Here is a 21,284-nt window from a genome sequence, read left to right on the forward strand (position 1 = left end):
AACACACTTGGACATCTGGTTTTCCTGTGAGCAGTCTTCATCTTAACATTAAGGGAAGAGGAGCAAACTGCAGCAACACCGGTCTGAGACTGGTTTAAACATGATTATATTATTGCTTTTGGCTATTTGGAAAGCCATGTTTCATTACTTTCAGCAACGCAATTAATCTGATCATTTGCACTGGTACTGAACACTCATTCTAGCTTTAATATTGACATGTATATTGATTTTCAGCCAACAGGTTACATATTATGCATGGAAGTAATTCCACCTCTGGACCAGAGAAGATGAGCAATAACAACAAACCTGCTCGCTTATATTAACCAAGCACACATGGGCACTGATATTAGGCAGTGGTGTGCGATAAGATTTGGTATCAATCCAATACCAAGTAAATACAAGACCAGTATCACCGATACTGATATTGATTGATAAGTTTTAATAATAAAGGTGGATGCATTATCAATCTGAATCTAAATCGGAATTAATTTTCATGAACTTTAAGTGTTTTTCTGTTTTGTCTTTTGGATTATTAATTAAAATTAAAATACAGTACAGAATGTATTATCACAAAAAAAGTTTTTGTTCGGAAACAACACAGAATTATCACTTGAGAACAAATTAAACGAATTATTTGTGTTCAGAGTGTTCACTTCTTTCTGGCTTTTCTTAAATAAACAAAGTATTCACTTTTTTTAGTTTATCTGTATTATTTAAAAATATATATATTATAAAAAATGTAAATAAATAAATAAATAGGTTTCATATGCAAGTTTGTTTTCTTACCGCTGTATCTTACAGCCTTTTTTACAAAAACCGTAGTTTCATTTCGACTTTTCTAAAGGGAGAAACTGAAAAACTGAAGTTTCGTCATCATTACGTTGCTATCGATCAACATAGATACCAAAGCTGGTATCGATGTTGTCAATATTGGGATCGATCCGTACACCACTAAAATTAGCTCACGCTATATTAAACAATGTTGTAGTTAATTGCAGGACGGTCTTACCTGGTCGGTGCGAAGCTGTTGGCATCTTAGTAAATCGAAAAAATACAGGATTCCATCTCCTGGCACGAAGGCCTCTTTTACCTCGGTAACTAGCTAGCATGGTAGCTGATTAACGGGTGCTGCTAACGAGCGTAGCAGTGACGCTAACCCTTATACACAAATACCTTGTAGTGACATTTAGTAGAAAATAAAAAATAAAACGTCATATTGTTTATGCAGTAAGTAACCAGCAACAAACACTTGTAGCTGACAACTAACAACAAAAGTTTTAAAAATAAAAACATGACGGAGCTTGTAACGGCTGAGGGGCGGGGTTATATTGCAGTCGAGGGGAAGTGCTATCTGATTGGCCGACGATGCGGAAGTGGCCAGTGTCGCCATATTGACTTCGTCTTTAGCTTTTTGTTTAAAAAAATAAAAAATAGTTTGGCCTGCTCTTTTGTATTATTATTTATATATGTACTATTATTTTTATTATGTTATTTATAAAAAAAATAGTCATATTTAAGTTTATTGTGATGGCAACAGTTAGCTTTGGATTTTGGCAAATTAATAATAATGAATAATGTCAGTGGCTTTCATTAAGATCTCTTTAATGATTGCTGAGAAGGTTTGATTTTGTGAAAAGACGCCACACTGCAAGGGCCTGAGCCAGCTCTTCCCTCGCTCTGTTTCCGCTGCACATCACTCATCTTCATATTTCTTACCACTAACCAGTGATCAAAGCCGACAGGTGCGATTGCAGGTGTTAGAGCGGCCATACAGCGCCCGTAACGGTGGAATTATGTCCACAACAAAAGCCTCGTGGGGGCTCTCGCTGTCTTTTATCTGGCTGAGATATAAACAGAGAGAGAGGGCGCGTGCAAGAGAGCGTCATTACAAGTCCATCTACACTCTTTATCTAATCACTAATGGCTTTGGAGAGGAGTTTCAGAACCATCAACACTGCTGTTTCACAGTGTTTCCCGCAATATCCACCTCCCGGCCCCACACACCCACCCTCACAGCCGGCCATTATGGAAATTAAAACGCCAAATATGCTGTTCTCGTCTATTCTCGGGCCCATATGCCACAGCCAGGGTGACCTTTATCCGCTGACGGATGCCAAAGTTGCAGGGATCCCTCGAGGGTGATTTTAACATGTGAGGTGACGGCTCCATTTCCAGGTTATATACACATGGAGGCGACGCCCCAAATCTAAGAAAAGACGACCTGAGTGTGCACACAGAAAGACACACGACGGAGGGATAATGGCGTAGGCGCTGAGCTGACTGTCTCTTGTTTCTGTTTGAGTTAAAGGTCACTATTTGACACGTCTTCCTGAAGGCCACTTCATACCAGCCGGTTACTTGCTTTTCCTGGATCTATACCGTCGTGGCGCCCAGTGGAGGATTCCTGCTCGTGTAGCATTATGGGCAGCACCCCGTGGAGAGAGTGACCTTTTCAGCCATGTGTCACCTGCCCGCGATGCTCTGGGTGGCCCTCTCAGTGTAGGAGCGTCTGAATGTCAGCGTCGAAACGCCTCGGCGAGGCAGCCGGAGCTCGGGAAAGAGGGCCGCAGCGCACGCGGCGTCCTGAATCTTTTGTGTTTAGATTAAAGGAAGGCGGTTGACGTGGACGGTGAGTACGGCAGCGAGAGCGGTGAAAAGCTTCGCGTGAGGTGCGCACAGTTTGCTCATCGGAGCGTTTCAGATCGTCTCGAGGTGTAAAGAAGACGCTCCTCGTCTCGCTGTGCATTTCAGATGCAACCAAAGATCCGACTTAAACGTTTTACAGGAGACGTTTTAATTGCTTATTTTCCTCTCTTCTGGGCAGATTCCACAGTCAGGGCGCTCTGTCTCCACAGATTATACTCTAATCATGAGGCCATAATTGCATTAATTGCATGAATGCATTACAGCCTAATAGATAAATTGGTTTAGCAAGAAAAAAAAAAAAATGTTGCATAAGGTACACGCATGCAGCTTCTGCTGAATTTAAATAAATAAATTTTTTAAAAATCATCAATTACGATCCATTAAGACTCCTCTTGTTGGCAGCCAGACAGAAATGGAAAGCCTCCGTGACCTAGAGTTACCCATAACAGGCCATTGTTACCCGGCTTTGCAGGGATTTGATCTTCATCTGTTACTTTTACTCACTTTATTTACAAAAGGTTAGCTCGTTTTTAACTCTCACGCCGTCATTCAGTGGACGGACAGAAGAAGAAAGAGGGACTTTTGTTTGCTCACAGTTGGGCTTGAACAGAATTGTGCGTGTTTCAATAATGTTTTAAACTACTGTGAATGTAGAGCATCCTCTAATCTGGTCAAGGTGAGCTAAATGAAAGCAGGAATCAGACGGAAGAGATCAAGAAAAAGTTGATTTCACCAATTAAAATATTAAAATGAACCTAATCACTAAGCACTGAATGCTCAAAAAGTTTTCAAAAGTAATGTTACGTCTGATTTGTGTATGTGAGAAGCTTTACAAGATATAAGCAAATATATAACACTGTAAACATGCGTAGTAGCAGGGGCTTGAAGCAGCCTCCGATAGACTATCTGATAGACAGACTCAACAGTGCACCTGTTGCATGCAGATAAAATCCAACAGGGGTAACTGCCTTGCCGGGGCTTCCTCTAATTGCCCCGCGCTCCTCCCACTCGTCCAGTGACCACCTGTGAGGCGTCTGGGAACGCACGCATCCCATAGACGGTGGCGGGTAGAGCCGTGGGCGGCGATGGCTGACGGATGAATGGAAGGACAAAAAAAAAAAGGAAGGCGGCTGCCTTTTAGTGGTTCGGAGTAAGTGCAGATGACAGATGGGTGATTAGTGGACGTGTCTGTCTCGTCCATCTGCACAGAGTCACTTCACACTCTGCTTTACATATTGTGGGGATGGCACGCAGGTGAAGGAGCTTTCGGCCACTTCAGATTCCTTTTTTTTTAAATTACTACAGGCGGTCAAAAGTGCTTGTTTGTTTTTGTGTATGTGTTTCCCAGGGGAAAGCTCAGAGTCAGCCTCTCCTCAGGGCTGAACATGCACCTCTGCCTCCCACCTGCTGACTCCATGGTGCTGATGATGAGGAAGAGGAGGAGGAGGAGGAGGAGGAGGAGGAAGGGACGATTGCATGCGTTCCACTGTTGCTTTCGCACGCACCTCGTGACACATCTCCCTCTTAAATCACGCAAACACGAGCTGCAGAAAAAGAAAGAAAGAAAAAAAAAAGAGAAAAACTTCACAGAGGGACGCCCGCGCTGTCATGGTAACGGCGTAGAGTGACCTTCAGAGGCTGTCGATGCTCCCCAGAGCCGCCTCCCTAATCTGCCTGGCTCGGACTTTGTGAGTCATCGACAACATTCAGATTCACACGCTCCCTCTCCGGAGGTCTTATTAGTGGAGCGAACCCATGGAAATATCAACAAGTGGCAAACGTGTTTGAACGCGATCGCAATCCATCACCGGTCCGGCGAAACATTATGACCACTTGTCCTATTATTGAGTAGGTCTCCAAAACAGTTGTGACTCATCAGAGAATGGACATAGGTTTTCTGGGGGTGTCTGATGACAGGATGTTGTTAGTTCATCTCTCCAAATTGATGGAGAGATGAAGTAGGGACCACTGACCTATTACATGTGTTCTATAATAAACTCAGCCTAGTGCTATTTATAAACATATATATAAACATTATTATTATCATTTTGCATTCAATGTTAAACTATCTCTTATCCCTTTACTAAAATATGTTGGATTCATGTAAATGTGCATTTCAAGAAATTTAAATTTTTGTGTGGGGAGAAAAAAAATACATAAAAATGTCTAATCAACCAAAGATTTTGCGACCCTTTTGCAGTACCTCTGCAGAACCTTTAGGGGACCCCCTGTTGAAGACCTGTGATCTAGTGAATTTGGAGGCCAGCTCAACACCTCGTGCTGTTCTTCTTCTTATTTTTATTATTATTTTAATTTTTCCTAGGCTGCCTCCTGCTGGGGGTGGCTGCTGCCATCCAAGGAGTGTCACTGCCAGCTCCAACAGTTTCCCAGGTCACTTCCCATGGTCAGTGTTATTGATTTCACCTGTCAGTGGTTTTAATGTTGTGGCTGATCGGTAGGTGACTCCGTTACAACCACAGGTGGAAGTGACACCTTCCACAGGGATCTGGAGCTGGATTCCCCTCACTGGCCTCTGCATAGCTAATGTATCACCAGGGTGTTCCAGCAGAAGAGATGGTCGCCAAGGATCACTGAGCACATAAGCCCGAAGAAGGAAGGAAGAAATAAATAAATAAATAAATAAATAAATAAATAAAAGCCGCGATAGGCTGCCTCTCCAGGCTGGGGACGCTGCCACCCACTGGAGGAGATCAGGAAGTGATGAGGGGAACCTCCTCCTCCTCCTCTTCTCCAGGACGTTCTCCTCTGACTGATTCAGCTCAAATAAATGATTCAACAGCGTCGATAACGTCTCCAGCGACCATTAAAGAGTCCGCGGGTGGCAAATGTAGAGCAGCACTTTGTCATCGCAATTCATGGTCCGCTTTAGTCACTTGTGTGGCAGTCGATACATTGGCATTTTGCGCTCAGTGTGATGGTTTTGTGTTGTTTTTGTTAGAAAGGATAGTAGTAGTAGGAGGAGGGAGTGAGGGAGTGTGTGTGTGTGTGTGTGTGTGTGTGTGTGTGTGTGTGTGTGTGTGTGTGTGTGTTTGCGCAGCAGAGATATAACTGAATGTATATGAGACGGACGTGATCGGAGAACATGGCACAATTCATTTAAAACATCGATCGGGATACACATGTCGTACCCCGTTGCCGTGGCAACCTCTCCTCCTCCTCCTCCTCCTCCTCCTCCTCTTCCCCCTCCTCCTCCTCCTCCTTGGGCCCTGCGCGAAAACGTCTCCAGAGAAGATGACTTAATTCCCAAAGGAGAAATAAACCACTCGAGTCTGTCTTTCTCATCCTCTGTAGTGAGAGGAGCTCGACCCTTTCTCCGCGTGGCGCGTCTCTGTGCAGGGGTCGGGTTACCGGGGTTAAAACTAAAACCAAAAACAAAGTAATAAAAAAATTAATAAATAAAAAGAAAAGCTCGTGCTAATCAGGATACGTGAGCACACAGATCGTTGTCGACTGGAGTCTCAAGGTGACGACAGCATTTCTGCAGCATCTCATTCCCCTGGGATGAGGAGGAGGGTGAGGAGGGGGGAGGAGGATGTAAACACATCATTGTCTGAGGAAGACATTCACCCACATCCAGAAGTCTGCGCCAACAACTTTTTCTTTTTAGTTGTCAGGTCACGTTGGGCGAATGTGAGACACAACAGCTACTAACAAGTTCATAACAAGGCCGAGAATAATTATGAAGCGCTGAGTCTGAGTCTGTGTGGGGGGACAGAGAGGCGGTGCACGGTGGACGTCTTGACCTGTCGGGAGCAGGAAAGGGACATTTTTATTAAAGAGGGCTGCACATGGAGTCACAGCGGTGACTCAATGGAGCTGAATCAGCATTAATAAACCTATTAAAGTGAGTCCCACTATTAACAACTTGTTTTTTAGCACTGGTACACTGGTAATGCACAGGTAATAATAACTTAAGGTTGTAATAAAGATGGAATCTGCGACCCCTAGTGGGCCTGCAGGTGTACTGCAGGGGGAGTCACAAAATCTTTGGTTGATTAGACATTTTTTAAATATATTTTTTTTAATTTCTCCTTTTAAATACACATTAATGTGAATCCAATATATTTTAGTAAAGTGATAGCTTAATATATTATTTATATATTTATAAATAGCACTATAGAGTTTAATATAGAACACATATAGTAGGTAGGAGGTCCCTACTTAATCTCTCCTTCAGTTTAGGGTCCTTGGCCTGAAAAATGTTGAAGACCCCTGGTATAAAGTGTCACTTTTAACACAATGATATTAATTTAATGAGTAAATGTTTGATTGATTTCATCTGGCCACACATATTAGCTCAATAACAGCAAGATGTTTCTCAAATACCATTTCACCGATGGCTCTGCGTGAAAACAGACGTTTAGTCGAAGTTAGGAGAGAAGACGTTTGAAACGCTACAGGAACACCCAGCCCTCCTCCCGCGCAGCCCGGTCATCAACTGAAACCATTTCGTCCTCCGCTGTGCAGGGATCCCTCGTGGATATTAAAGTGTGTTTCAGTTCAGTTCAGGCCGTGGAAATAAATGTTTCGGATGCGAGAAAGATTTCGGTTTAACTCTGCGAAAGAAGAAAACGACAAACGACGGTGCGTCGGCTGCACAGCAGGAGGACGAGATGAAACAACGAGTGTCGGTTTGTAGCGCCGACTCAAATAGATGTGTGTTTGTTTTTAGAATAAGGGGGTGTGAGGGGGTGGATGCAAGAAGGGAGCTATTTAGCTGCAGAGATGAAAGTGTCCAAATGGATTGATGTAATCACACGTCAAAATGTAGCAGAAGTCTTGCCTACTAATATATTATTATATTCATTCAGCTGCCCCTCCATTACTGTTAAAAAAAACAAACAACAATCTAATTTGTCTTCTTCTAGGAAAACATTTCCGCAGACATTTAAGGACTGAAGTGAAACATCCGACGCCATGTAATGTTCCAGGGGCCTGATGAGCTAAATTATGCCATTTGGTAAATGTCACGCCTTTGGACCGTCATTAGTTGATTCCTTTCTGTTTGTGTTAGTGTCCCGTTGACTTTTACAGGGCATTCCATTAAAGGGCAGCTCCACATGCGGTCCAGGCGTCCGTGGGGGAGGAGGAGGGGGGAGCGCGGCGCGAGGCGTTTCCCTGTGACACGACTTCAAAAAATCAAAAAGCCGAAAATGGTGGTGCTGCGGAGAAATCTCCTGAAACGCAACTTGAAGTTGAGATAGTGAGAGACGGCTTCTTTTTGCTGGAGGAGCAGAATGACATCGGATTGGGATAGAAGGTCCAATTCCGCCAGGGACGTTTGAATGCTGTCACCTCAGTTATCACTTAGCTTGCAGATAATGAGGTATGAAAGGTGCACCGGTCACTTTCAGGCGGCTGGTTGAGAAAACGGGCTGCTACCGTGATAAAGCCCACCAGAAGGAACAGGAAATTGTGGAAAAGAAAATACACATATATGTCCAGTATCCTCCTACCCGTCCGTTCTCACTCTGACCCCTGCTACGCTCGGTGCAGATGAGTGCTTCTCCGAGCCAGAGACCCTGGAGATCGCAGAGATTTGTCCAGAGGACCAAGAGCACGAAGGAAAACCGATAATGAAATATGTGGCCCGGGCTTCTTCAAGAACAAGATAACGCCCGCCTCTCATCTCTGTCCTGATTATCGGCCTCTCAGGATCTAACTGGCGTCCATCTCCAGCCGCACGTGTGCCACGAACTATCGCGGAGGCGGATCGGTGTTTATTAACGGGGGAAATGTGCGGCCACGTGTGTGTGTTAACGTGAAAGAAGTCAGACGTGGTTTAACATGCACGGTGGAGTGAAGAGCTGCATTAATAAATGACTCGAGGCTGCAGACAAAAGGACACAGGTGAAACCAAAAAATAAAAAATAAAAAATTGCATCAATATTCTGTGAAATTCAGCTTCCTAACTAGTCTGGTGTCTGGTCTGGTGTTGCCGGACTAAATTCTTATCAGAATATGAGTCTGCACTAGCACAATATTTAGATTTCTTTGTAACTGAGACAGAGAAAGAAATTGGACTCAACTGGAGATTCCTATAATCGATCAGAATCTTTTAGTGGACGTTTTTATTCAATGTTTTCAACGAGATTAAGTAAACCTACCTACTGTATGTGTTCTATATTAAACTCGGCCTAGTGCTATTTAGAAATATACATTGTTATTATCATTTTGAATTCAATATTAATATTATATCTCTTATCCCTTTACCAAAATATGTTGAATTCATGTTGAAGTGTATTTAAATAAATTTAAATTTGTGGGGAAAAATAAAAAAAAAAATAGAACCTCCTAATATATAATCGTATCATTCAAAATCTTTGGTTGATTAGACATTTTTTATATATTTATTTTTAATTTATCCCTTTAAATACACATTAACATGAGTCCAACATATTTTAGCAAAGGGATAGTTTAATATTATCACAAAAGTGAGTTAAACTTACTGTTGTGAGTAAACTTGTAAAAGTAAATTGACTTTACCTACAGAATTAATGTTGTACCAACAAAGACTACTCATAAAAAAGCTGCCATAGTAGACGGAGCACCGTATTTTTATCAGCGCAGGCGACAACACCGACGGTGTAATGTCAAGATCCACTCCTCACAAAGACTTGGTGATAAACCACGTTCCCACGCAAGTGAAACCTGTAATTTACTACGATAAGAGAAAAACGATCCTGATGGAACTTTAGCGGAGGTCTGACAGCGGCACCCAGAGAACTATCAGCTCATCGCGACAAACCAAAGTCGGATATGAATTGCCTGCGCCCTCTGCGGCTATTCCAAATGACCAACCCTACAAGTTTCCATAAAAATGCTAATGGGGATTACGGCGAGAGCATCCAGCGCTTTCCACCAGCTGAAAGAGGCCATTATCTGGGAATTTAGTTGACATTTAGTCCCGATGCGGCTCATCTACGGAGTCCTCCGTCCTCGCTCTGTGACTAGCCGAGGGAATTAATGCGTTTTTCAAGCGGTGTGATAAGTTGTGTGTGAGGTTTTTCCCGTCGCAGTCAGGTCGGTGATTGGCATGTTGAATCATCATCATCATGAGCCGTGTGTGTGCTGAGAGCTAGGCGGAGGAAGTGAACCCCCCGCCACCGTCACATTGCATTACCGACTCAGTGGCATGGTATCATCACATCAAATTAGTCTTAATGAACACAAGCGAGTCGACTGAGGAGAGAGATAATCAAACTTTTATTAAATGACTTAATCTTCTGTACATGCATAATGTAGTGGGAAGGAGAGCTGGGTCTGTGACGTCTGTCTGTGAGGGGACCATCTTTAAGCCCTAAAAATAATGCTCGCATGTGAACATGTGAACGGAAGCAGGCGCCGAGTAAAAGATTATTTGCTTCGGCCGAACGGCACAGGAAAAGTAAAACGCTGCTACCAGACAAGCCACTTCCCTTGAGTAAACAAACGTATAGTGAGCTCCTTCGGTTCATTTGGTTATGATACACACACACACACACACACGCTTTCAGGAATCGCAACGTGTAAACGAGAGCGAAAAGAATAGACAGGTATAATACTCAACATGTTAACAATGAAACGCGGAAAGCATATAGGTGATATAGTCTAGCCTCAACTTCATCGTTTAAATTGGATATATTTCAGCATTTATTTATCCAGATTTTAAGATGCACCGGTGGGATTAAAGTGTACCAAAAAGTAATTGGAAGAAAAAAAAATGTTAATTAATCAAAAGCACCAGGCTTCAACTATTTAAAATACAAAAAAAAAAAAAAAAAATCCCACATACATTGGCGCTGCACTCCGCCTCCACTTTGGCTGCTGACACTGTAGTAGCACTGATTGTGTTGAATTTGGTGTTCCTGGACAGGAGCGCTGCACCGACCTCAGATCTTTTTTACCCAACGCTTTATAGCCTCTAAACAGGAATGAAAAGACTTTTGTGCGTGCGCGGTTGTTTTTGCGGCACATACATTCATTGGATTTTTTTAGCCTTTTTTTCTTTAACACCTTATCAGAAACCAAAAAAAAAAAAAGAAAGAAAAAAGATTGGCCTATGTACAATACATTTACATTAAATATGTAACCCTATGTATCTCTCAGCTTTTACAACAAACGGATTGAATCCTCATGAGGCGGGTGGGGTGGGGGGAGGTTAAGGCTCTGAGGACTTTACAGTTTCACCTCTAATCGACAAAGACGCAGAATCAAACTGATAAAAAGGCGGCGCCGCTGGGCTTGACCCAGCAGAGCGGGAGGTTGGGGGGGGGAGGACAGATGCTCCATTGGTTCAGGAGGGAGGCTGGCTGCTGTGCTGTGTCGACTCCGGGCCACGCAGAGAGGTTCTACCTGGTCAGCTGACCCACCACCTTCAGCAGAGTCTTGTTCTCCTGTTTGAGTTGCTCATTCTCATCTTCAATATCATCCAGGTCCTGAACAACAAAACAAAAAAAAACAAACACATCTCTTAGGTTTATACCTTCAGGACAGATTAAACCACACAGACACTCAAGACTCTGGACGGCCTGGTCCTGTTGTTGAGTCAGATGTCACTCGGTGCCTGGTTTCCCCTTCAATCAGGCTTCCGTGCCTTGATAGTTACAAATGAGACATTAACAGCTTCAATCAGCTGTAAATGAGAAGTTGCCACGGCGCTGCCCCATCAAAGTGACACTCCTCATTTCGTGGCTTTTTCCATCATTTTTGGTCATGATTGCCCAGATGCAGGGAATGAGCTCAACAACACTTGGAGGAGCTGACAAAGTCAAACAAAGGAAGTCGTGTTTGTCTCTGCTTCCCTGAAGAGTAAGAAAATAATCAAACACAGGACTTTCAGCTGGTTGATATTCTTTTAATCACAATATGAAAACAATGTGAAATTGTGGCAATTGTCACTGGTAAGGATTAATGTAGAGTGGTTTTGAAGCTCAGTGTGGGTGACACCAGCCGTCGCCATCTTGGCCGCTGTTAATAAGAAGATAAGAAGAACATGCCGCCCTGTTCAGCATTATGGAGCAAGGTATTGTAGTCATTCATCATATAAAGAGATGGATGATCTTCTGAGGCTTCATCCATAGGATAAACTTAGAGTCGTTTGGAAGCTCAACGTGAATGGCACCGGCTGTCACCATCTTGGCAAGTTTGCATTGTCGTTGCGTGAGCGTCACGTGATGTAAGTGACGTAAAGATGATTCTTCTTGTTCTTTCATTTTATGGCAGTTGGCAAACAACTTTTAGGTGCATTACTGCCACCATCTGGACTGGGATGTAAGGATTCGGCATGACAAGAACCAGTTCTCGATGCCCATCCTTAGTAAAGATTGATGTAGAGTGGTTTTGAAGCTCTATGTGGGTGACACCAGCTGTCACCATCTTGGCTGACGTAAATAAGAAGATTTATCACCAGAACATGTTCGGCATTATGGAGCGATATATTTTAGTCATTCAACATCAGGAGATGGATCTTCGGGATTAATTTAGAGTGGGTTTGAAGCTCAACATAAGAGACAAAGGCCGTCACCATCTTGGCTACGCTCGACTCAAGTAATTCCTGACTGATTCAAAAGTAGACAAAGAGGTTGAGCATTTAATTTAAACTGTTAACCGTCCTTCCCACTCACTCACTGTCATTTTCTTCCGTAAAGTTGGACATTTGGAGGTCTAAGAGGATTGACTCGCTTTTGGAGTGAGCTACGAGTGGCCAATTAAAGACACTTTCGCGTGAGCTTCATTTTTCAGCCCAAATGGTTGCTGCTTGACAATAATGACCACTATACCTATTCAGTACCTAATGGAGTTAGAAGTAGTGTGACTATTGATGAAGGAAAGCTGGATATCCCAGATATGCAAATAAGAAGCTAATATCAACTTAACTTGCCCTTAACAGTTAATGCAAGTTTAACTTTTGACAGACATACTCTTACTCTGTCATTTGTGGATGATATCTTCAGAATCAGTGACTCTGTGAGCCTTCAGGGATCTGAACTCTGTGCAAGACAGGATTTTTATCTCCAAATCCTTTGAAGAGGGGAGGGAGATACAGCAGAAAGCTATATCCTTTCTTTCCCTCCCAAACACTGAACTTCTACAGTCACCGAGGCTTCAATCTTCCTGTGCAGAGAGACAGACTGGATCAGCAGTTATCTCTTGCTTTAGCGTCAGGCCCTGCAGGAGTTTCTCCCAGGGACATTTCTGATGGCTTGTAACATAAAGCACTTCTCTTTTCCTTACTGGCATCCTTTCCATGTGATGCTATCAGTGTAATATCGTGTTTGTATGTGCATGATCATGACAAAAGTCTCCACATAATAACCGAGCAACATTTGCTGGACTGTTTGTTTTTTTTTGTTGTATTTTTTTTTTTTGCGGGCAGAGTTTGATCTCTTGTTTAGATTTGATTGGCTCCACAGGGGCGCACTCAGATCTGTTCTCTCTGAATATTTGAGACATGAAAGTCTTTCAGATCTGTGCCCTCCCACTGTGTTTGCTTTCAGAGACGGTGATCCAGAAAACACAGGCAAAGGCTGCAAGTTGAAGAGTGACTGTTGGGTCTAGGGTGGCAGAAAAACAACGGGTTCAAAGGGTTCAGGCTGGTTTCACCCGGGGATCAGCTAACATGTGAATAACCTGACCTCTCAACTCTGACCTCAGTGTGAGTAGGAAACAAGACCCCAATCTAAAAACACTCATGTCCACTGCTATTGGCTTTACCTCAGAGTGAAAAGATCAGACTGTGATGGTTACAAGATCTGTCAAAAGCACTTCTGACAATAATTGCCGTAGCAGCAGTTATCACCACTTGTCCTGGCGTTCTCACGTCTTAACAGATTTTCCTGAGGGAGTACTTGGAGTTCTCTTCTTTGGAGAGAGCAGAGGTACAGTGCTGTGCAAAAGCTTCAGGGTTTAGGTGTGAAAACAATGCTGTAAACTAAGAAAGCTTTCATAAATGGAAGTGTTAATAGTTGGTTTTCGTCAATTAACAAAATGCATGAGTCAAATCAATATCTGGTGTGACCACCCTTTGTTGACTACACAGTTTTTGAAGGACCTGGGCTGGTAGGTTGTTCCAGACAAGGAGAACTAATCACAGATCCTCTGTGGATGTAAGCTGCCTGTATTTCTCAGTACTGAGGACACCGTTAGTCCTTACCCTTACCTTAACTCCCTTTGCAGAAAAGTGGCCCCAAACTTGCAAGGAGCCTCCACCATGCTTTACTGTTGCCTGCACACAGTCATTATTGTAGCTCTCTCCAGCCCTTCAGTGAACAAACTGCCTTCTACTACAGCTAAACATTTCAGTCCAGAGCGCCTGCTGCCATGTTTCTGACCCCAGTTCCTAAGTTTTGGTGCATGGTTGAGTCTCTTGGTCTTATTTCCATGTCACGGGGATGGATTTTTGGTTGTAAGTCTTCTATGAAGACCACTTCTTGCCAGACTTCTGGCCAGACAGTAGATGGGTGTACCTGGGTCTCACTGGTTTCTGCCAGTTCTGAGATGTGGCTCTGCTGAACATCTTCCAATTTCCATGGGAAATAAGCTTGATGCGTTTTTCATCTCCTTGGCCGACCACTGCGTCTACGTTCCTACTAAATCCCTGACTTTGTGCAAGTGTACCTATAAGGACTGATGCTGGCTTAACTTCGACATCTTTAGTATTAGTACATTTTGTCTTCAAAATAAACCAATTCTAGAGTGTTCAGACTGATTTTGACTGTATTAGGTTTTCTGTCAGCTAGCAGCCACGAGTAGTCACTGTACTTTCGAGTTTTAATGAATTACTTCATCATCTATCACATGAAATGATGAATGTTCTATAAAGTCATAAGCAGCTTTTCCGTCCTGCATCCACCTCGAACTTTGAGTCCCGTGAGCTTTTATTCCTAATGATTGTTGGTTGGTTGTGTTTCCAACAACAACAATGATTCAAGCAGATGTTGATGAAGATTTACTGCTTTACAAATGGGATTATCCAAAATGCAATTATAAATAAATAAAATAGTGTCAGTGCTGGGATAATCAGAAATGTTCAGCTCTGCTATCTTTGTCTCGAAAGTTTGGAAAAGTGGTACCCCAACTATGAGTTTCCAAAGTTATTTAAAAGTGTTTTATGTAAATTATCTAAGTTTCTCTAAAAGTTCCTTGTCCCTGGGGAAAGTTCCTGTGATGGAAATGTGACTATATTAATATTAATATCCATCTGACAGTATAAGTTGCTTGAGATTATAGTGGCCCTATTATAAAAAGAAAAATCAACTCAAGGAGCTCAGTTTTCAGACCAGTAGCAAAAAAAAAAAAAAAACTGCTAAAGTTATTACGTTGGGTATTACTCAGATTCAGATAATTATGCCTAAAATGTTGTCGTTTTTAAATCCGACTGATTGCTAAAACCCAATTATATCAAATGCTAGAAGGTTACCCTCTCATGCACAGAAATTTGTTCAGGAAAGAAACAAGAAATCTCAATTATGAAGGAGCCAGGTAGAGCAAACATGACCTTTACTCGTACTGCCGGGCTTGTAATCACCACTGTATCAACAGCATTTACACCGGGAGAACCCCAGCGATCGTGCGCATATTATTTACCCTCCAAAAAATCTGTCATAACTAATTCCATAATCATGATGTGTGAAGATTTTGATATGACCTTTGCAGTACACTACTGAAGCAAAACAAATGCCTGATTGTGTTTTAATTCAAGAATAAAAAGAAAACTGTGATCTACAAAGTGAGCTGCTCTGGAATTTAACGGCGCTTTTCGGAGGGGGAGTCCAACTGTGAAATAAAGTCATTGTTCTAAATGGCGGCTGATTGTAATCTTTACTCGAGGCCACGGGGGGAATGACAATAGCGCGCTGATTGGCTAAAGTTGGCTGAAGTTGGCTAGGTTGTAATTTGGTGATCATTTAGTTTGGCTCAGGACCCCAAGATAGAATTCACATTTTAAAGTTTTAATTTTGGGGTTTTTGTGAACTGCTGTCTCCATCAAAAGCTAACCCAGACATCAAGGGAGATGAGGATAAAAAGAAAGAAAATGGATGTTAAAAGTTCAACCCAGTTGGTCTGTGATGTTTTCAGCTGCTACTCTACTGCACAAATTCTTATTGATCTTTTTTTCTTTTCTTTTTTTTTAAGTCACTGTCTAAACTCTGAAAGAAGCTGCTGCAGAAACTGTTAATCCTTTAGTGTCTGTCCATTGTGAACGAAGACAAATTTAAGATGACATGCAATCAATAACTTTTAACACTCGGCTATCATCAAAGCACTAGTGTTTAAACAGCGACTTAGAAAAGCATTTTAATTGTGTTGCAGCATTTAAACTCAAATGTTAATGGACTGTGGGGGGAAAAAAAGAATAAAACAAATCACTGTGGAACGACACATTAAACACAACTTCGGTAAAGTGCCAGATGATGATTTACAAGGAGCCACCCACACATGCAAGCACAAAGGAACGCTCAAAATATCAGACATCAGAGCAGAAAATGACGGAGGCCGGACTCACTCTGTTCAGCAAGTCGATCTCCTCCTTCAGCTTCCCAATGAGATCGTCTTTGTCCTGGTGGGCCTTCAGCAGCCTGGCGTTGTCCTGACGCTCTCTGGCCAGCTCCTGAGAGGACGCACAAAGACAACGTTCAGGTTTGCATGGACAGTGCTTCTTCATCTTGACTGAAATCACACAGCAGCAAAAAAACACAGTTATTTCACCCACTTATCAATTTTGAGATTTTTTTGCTATTTTGCTTGTCTTCTATCAAACTAATATAAAAAAGAGGTCAAAATGCACATTTAGGTGCTCATTTCACTACACTTTATCTGTGTTTTGCCTCTAATTCACTCCTAAGTTCTATAAAAGTAATCTTTCTACTGTGAGCCTCGTCTCTATGAGGTATATGAGGTACATTTGAGAAGCTCTTAATCTCCTGCAGATCTCTCTGTCAGGTCCAAATATGGTCATATCCTTTGTATTGGCGACCAATTGTGAAAGGCTGATCTGTATCTAAACTTGGACTTCCATTCTGACAATGTGATTGGTTCAAAAGCGTCACATGACCAGATATTCTGCAGGGTTTACCTGCGGAGACATTTAAAAATGCCCTGAAGTTTTCTCTAATTAGAAAATTACAGCTCAAATTATCAAGTAAAGTCAAAGAAAAGACACATGAAGGAGAGGAGAGGGGAAGTCAGACTCATCTGAGTTCATCCGGCTGTAAATTGTCTTTGGTAAAAGGAGATGATCAGCAGTGGATCATCACTAATTTTTTACGCTTGAATTAATTTATTGAGAATTTAATCTGTTATTTTGATATTATTTATATTAATGTGATTATATGATATGTTTTGAAGGATTTGAGTAGATTTGGTTTTGGTTCGCCAATAAAAATATACATGATTTTACAATGTAAAACTTTAAAGGCAGAGGGGATGTTTCATGTATCATTCAGAACCTGATTTATAGAACATTTTACTCCTAAAAACTTGAAATTTCATTCTATTTTTTTTTTGTTGACAGTATTTTGTGGTTTATAGAGTGATAAAAGGAGATATTTATGGGAAATTTTCCTCTATAGGAAAAGATTAATTGTATTGATATGATTTGAGGTTTTTCTTGTATTTTTCCAATAAGAATATTTTGGGGAAAAAAGTCATCCAAGGTTTCCACCACCTATTTCAATCGGGAGCAGTCTTGGACGGAGCATCTGGTATTTTTTATATATATATATATATATATAGATATATATATATATATATATATATAACGGTTGCTGAAATGTTTGAGAATCTATTTGAAATCAGTCAGAAGCCTCCTTGACCCTCCAGGACTCACATAGTAGAAAGAAATAGTAGTAGACGGATGAATGGAAAACATTGAATGCTGCTCTGTGTGTAAACATCAGCCACAAACAGATTTATAGACTAGAAAAGCTCTAAATGTTATTTTAATTATAATTCTTAGCTTCACATTAGATTAACAGCTGTATTAAATGGCTTAAAATCATCCATCGCAATGGACGACTTAATTGAAAGCACTTTTGGGTTTAAAATCGCTCCCTTTTTGAGACGTGAGAGTTTTGACAAAATGTGTAATTTTCAGTTTCCTGCCAGTGAACAAAGCAGTTCCTTTCATGCAGTACTTTAGTGTTTCAGACGAGTTCTTGTCCGCCTCCTTCAACGGCTACACTGAAAATAAACATTGTGTCTTGCTGAAGGAGCCAGGAAAGACTGTATCCATGCCACCAACAATGAAGAAATGAAGATAGAAATGAAGATCAGAGAAGGATTTCCACTTTTGAGCTTCAACTTGTGTGCCGTTTCACAGGAGCATGAAATCGTTTCCATAGAGACCAAATGGTGCAGGTAGAGAAAGGAGGCGAAAATGAAGCCGATATAAAAAACGCTCACCAAGAAGCTCTATTCATCCTGGATTTTAAAGGATTCCTACGCGTTTTCCTTTGAGCAGAGTCTGTTCAGGTGTCATTCAAAGAAACACAGCCTGGCTCTACAACTCTCTTTCCAACCTGAGCTGAAGTTAGGTATGAGTTAGCTTTGGAGACCAGGTGCTTCTGTGAGAGGTTCATAATTATAGCAAACATTTCTGGACATCTAAAGATGCAGACGTCTGCAGCCTGGACCCTCAGAGGTTTAACCGACCACCCTGCTCATATGAGTAGGCCTCGTCTCCTCTATAAAACTGATGGGAACATGCACTGTGTGAAGTACGATTTCAAAAAGTGCTTCTGGTCATTTGACCCAGAGAAACAGCTCAGACTTGAAGTCACCGAGGTCACAGCAGCACTTACTTTAAAACCCTTTTTTTTTTTGAGTGACATTTGATTCCGAGTAGAGTTTCTACAGTGGGAGCAGCGAGGGGCTGAGTGTCTGACAGGAGCCGCGTAGAAGGGAAAAGACGTATCAGGACTGGAAAAGGTCATCGCTTCAACAACACTGAGGAGAGTTTCCGCAGTTTCCCAGACGCAAACTCAGAATTTGGGCAGCAGCACAAAAGACCCAAAGATAGATGCTTTTAGTTGGCGAGAAGAGTCTGCTGCTACTCAGAGTGAGCTGGTGGGATCGTGATTGTTTCTATAACACAGATTCTCTATGCAACCGACTCCTGGATGGAACAAGACAAGTTGAAGACATTAGGAGAAATGTCTTGAATGTCGTCGTCACTGAATGAACTGAGGTTAGTTCTTTTGTGCTGGTTCTGAATATTTTTACAGACCTGAGATACTAGGGTTTGTACTGACCAGTTGACTAATTAATTAATCCAGGGGTCCTCAATGTTTTTCAGGCTAAAGCACCCCCAAACTGAGGGAGAGATTCATTGGGGACCCTTACTGTACATGTTCTATGGCTGCACGATAAATCGTTAAAAAATCGATTTTTTTCAAGAGCCCCTAAAGGCAGGACTGCCGCTGACTCCTCCCTCCACCTATGGTAAAGCGTCTTTACAACACGTGATTCCCTCGGAGGAGGAAGCCCGTCTGCAGTAGAGTGTGTGGAAACAGTGACGGAGAGAAGCGGAGAGAAGTCAGCGGTAAAGAGAGTTAAATGGATGGCGAAGAAATTCCAGGTCGTAAGTGGCGAGAGTCCAAACTGGCGCCCAAAGACGTACGCTCTACATTCTAAGGAAATCTCAGTGTTTGATACTCTACTTGAATGAGCATCTGAATGTTCCTGCCAAAGAATCGTGATAGTTCTAAGCAAAAAAAAAAAAAAAAACGTCATTCACATTTTTTCCAGAATCGTGCAGCCCTAATATGTTCTACATTAAACTCAATGGAATCAAAAAGTTACCATTTATGAACCTAATTTAAAAAACAAAAACCCGCAGTTAAAAGTTCTGCATCGCTGAGGAAGGTAATATAAATCACTTAAACTCCACTGAGCACAGCAGCACAGTCGCCAGATGTTCAGTAAACATCAAATCCGTTTGATAAGGAAAGGACTTGGAGAACTCTCAAGACCAACAGGCGCTGACCTTCTCACAGCGGGGCAGCAATAAAATCTGCCATCGTGTGCGCTCTGAGTCATCTGGACCATGAACGAGGCCGGCCTCACAGCAGAAGCCTCCATTTACTCACCTCTTAGTCCATAAAAAACAAAAGGGTGATTATGTTTTAAGGCCGTAAACAAAGGAGCGGGCAATCTTGCTTTAAATCTCCATCTATTTGGAGGAGGAGGATAAACCATTAATATGATGGATGAGGGGTCAGTGCTTGTACCTTCTCCAGCTCCTCCAGCCTCTTCTCCAGACCTCCAGGTGCAGCTCCTCCATCTCTGCCGTGACGGTTGTGTCGCTGTCTGCTGTTTCCCCCGACCTCCTCCTCAGACCCCTGTCCTGCAGAGCTGTTACACAACACACAAAGCAAAACAGACGCTGCTAGTGTTCGTTCTTTCCGAAATGCTCCCAAGTTGGAAAAAAAAAAAAAAAAAAGAGTGACATTCGTGTTTGATTTCCTCTTTTCTATTCACGCCGAGGCTGTTTGATGGCATGGATCGCGCCCACGTTATTATACTTCAATGGGGAGGACACGTCCGTCATCAAAAGAACAGGTGGGAATATCTTCTGCGTGTTTGCTCTTTCAATTAGACCAGCATTATTACCACCACCCCTCCGCCTTTTTATTCCTTTAATGGAAAAAGGGGGGGGGGGCCGTCGAGGATTTGCAACTTTGGTGCAAAAAGGATTCTGATTAAGAAACAATTTACATATTACAACTTCAAATAGACTCAGCTTGCGGCTGCTTGCGCGTCGACGTTCTTAAGTCGGTGAGGAATGGTTTTGCAGGTCCAGCAGAACATTAACCTTTATCTCCTTTTCGCTTCCCCGCTGCTTAGAGTCTGCGGCGGTTGAGGAAGAATATTCATGTGCAGTTTATTTTCTCTCTGACCTTATTCCAATAATCATTGACGTGGAAACATGGAATGAATTGTTGGCTCTGTACACGACGACTGCGACAACTCCCACTGCCCAGTAGGAACAGACTGACAGGTTTATAAAACCTCTCTGGGAAGCGTATTATTGGGGAGGCTGCAGACTTTACTGAGCTGTCTGAAGGGGACTGTTGGCGTGTTTCTGCAGCTGAAACAGACAGGAAGGCTGCTGGCAAGACAAAGGACAAATATAACTCCTTTGTACCATCTGCACTCTTTTAAAGACCTGCCAGATATGATTAGATGACTTCGTGTACTTTTTAACTCTGAGACTGGAGTTGAGAATGATTTCTCTCTTTGTTTTTTTCGGGGGGTTCTTATTTTGAGCCTGTTATCCAACATGTAATGCTGTAGATTTTTGACGTTTTTCAGGCCAATTACCCCAAACTGATGTAGAGATCTACCTACTTTATGTGTTCTATATTAAACTAGTGCTACTTATAAACATACATTATTATTGTATTATCACTTTGCATTCAATATTATGCTATCACTTATCAGTTTACTACAGTATATTGGATTATTATATTTATCGCAGTTTATTCTGCTTCATTAAAACCCGCTGTCCTCATTAGTGGACACGTTAGTCTGCCATCTAGTGGTGGCAAAGGGTCAATACACTAGTCAGTAAAAATTTCATCAGATTCTTTCTACAGACGATCACAGGACAAAACAGGACGAGGAACTAAAGCCCA

The 21,284-nt window shown here is 42.1% G+C and overlaps 2 protein-coding genes across 3 annotated transcripts in view; both read right to left on the reverse strand.

The window, feature by feature from the left end:
- syt1a (synaptotagmin Ia) overlaps positions 1-1,080 on the reverse strand; it is a 191,750-nt gene extending 190,670 nt beyond the window's left edge. The window contains exon 1 of the mRNA XM_047575281.1: positions 1,010-1,080. The gene's annotated coding sequence lies outside the window, so the exon portion shown is untranslated. The remainder of the gene's footprint in view (positions 1-1,009) is intronic.
- Positions 1,081-9,850: 8,770 nt separating this feature from the next.
- Positions 9,851-21,284, reverse strand: part of pawr (PRKC, apoptosis, WT1, regulator) — a 63,398-nt gene continuing 51,964 nt past the window's right edge. For both annotated transcript variants that reach the window (XM_047575124.1, XM_047575123.1), the window contains exons 5-7: positions 19,878-20,001; positions 16,154-16,258; positions 9,851-11,084 (exon numbers count right to left, since the gene is read on the reverse strand). In XM_047575124.1, the coding sequence (XP_047431080.1) occupies positions 10,998-11,084; positions 16,154-16,258; positions 19,878-20,001 (316 nt within the window). In that variant the 3' untranslated portion in view covers positions 9,851-10,997. The remainder of the gene's footprint in view (positions 11,085-16,153; positions 16,259-19,877; positions 20,002-21,284) is intronic.

The sequence above is a fragment of the Mugil cephalus genome, chromosome 22, assembly GCF_022458985.1.
Source record: "Mugil cephalus isolate CIBA_MC_2020 chromosome 22, CIBA_Mcephalus_1.1, whole genome shotgun sequence".
Lineage (NCBI taxonomy): Eukaryota > Metazoa > Chordata > Actinopteri > Mugiliformes > Mugilidae > Mugil > Mugil cephalus.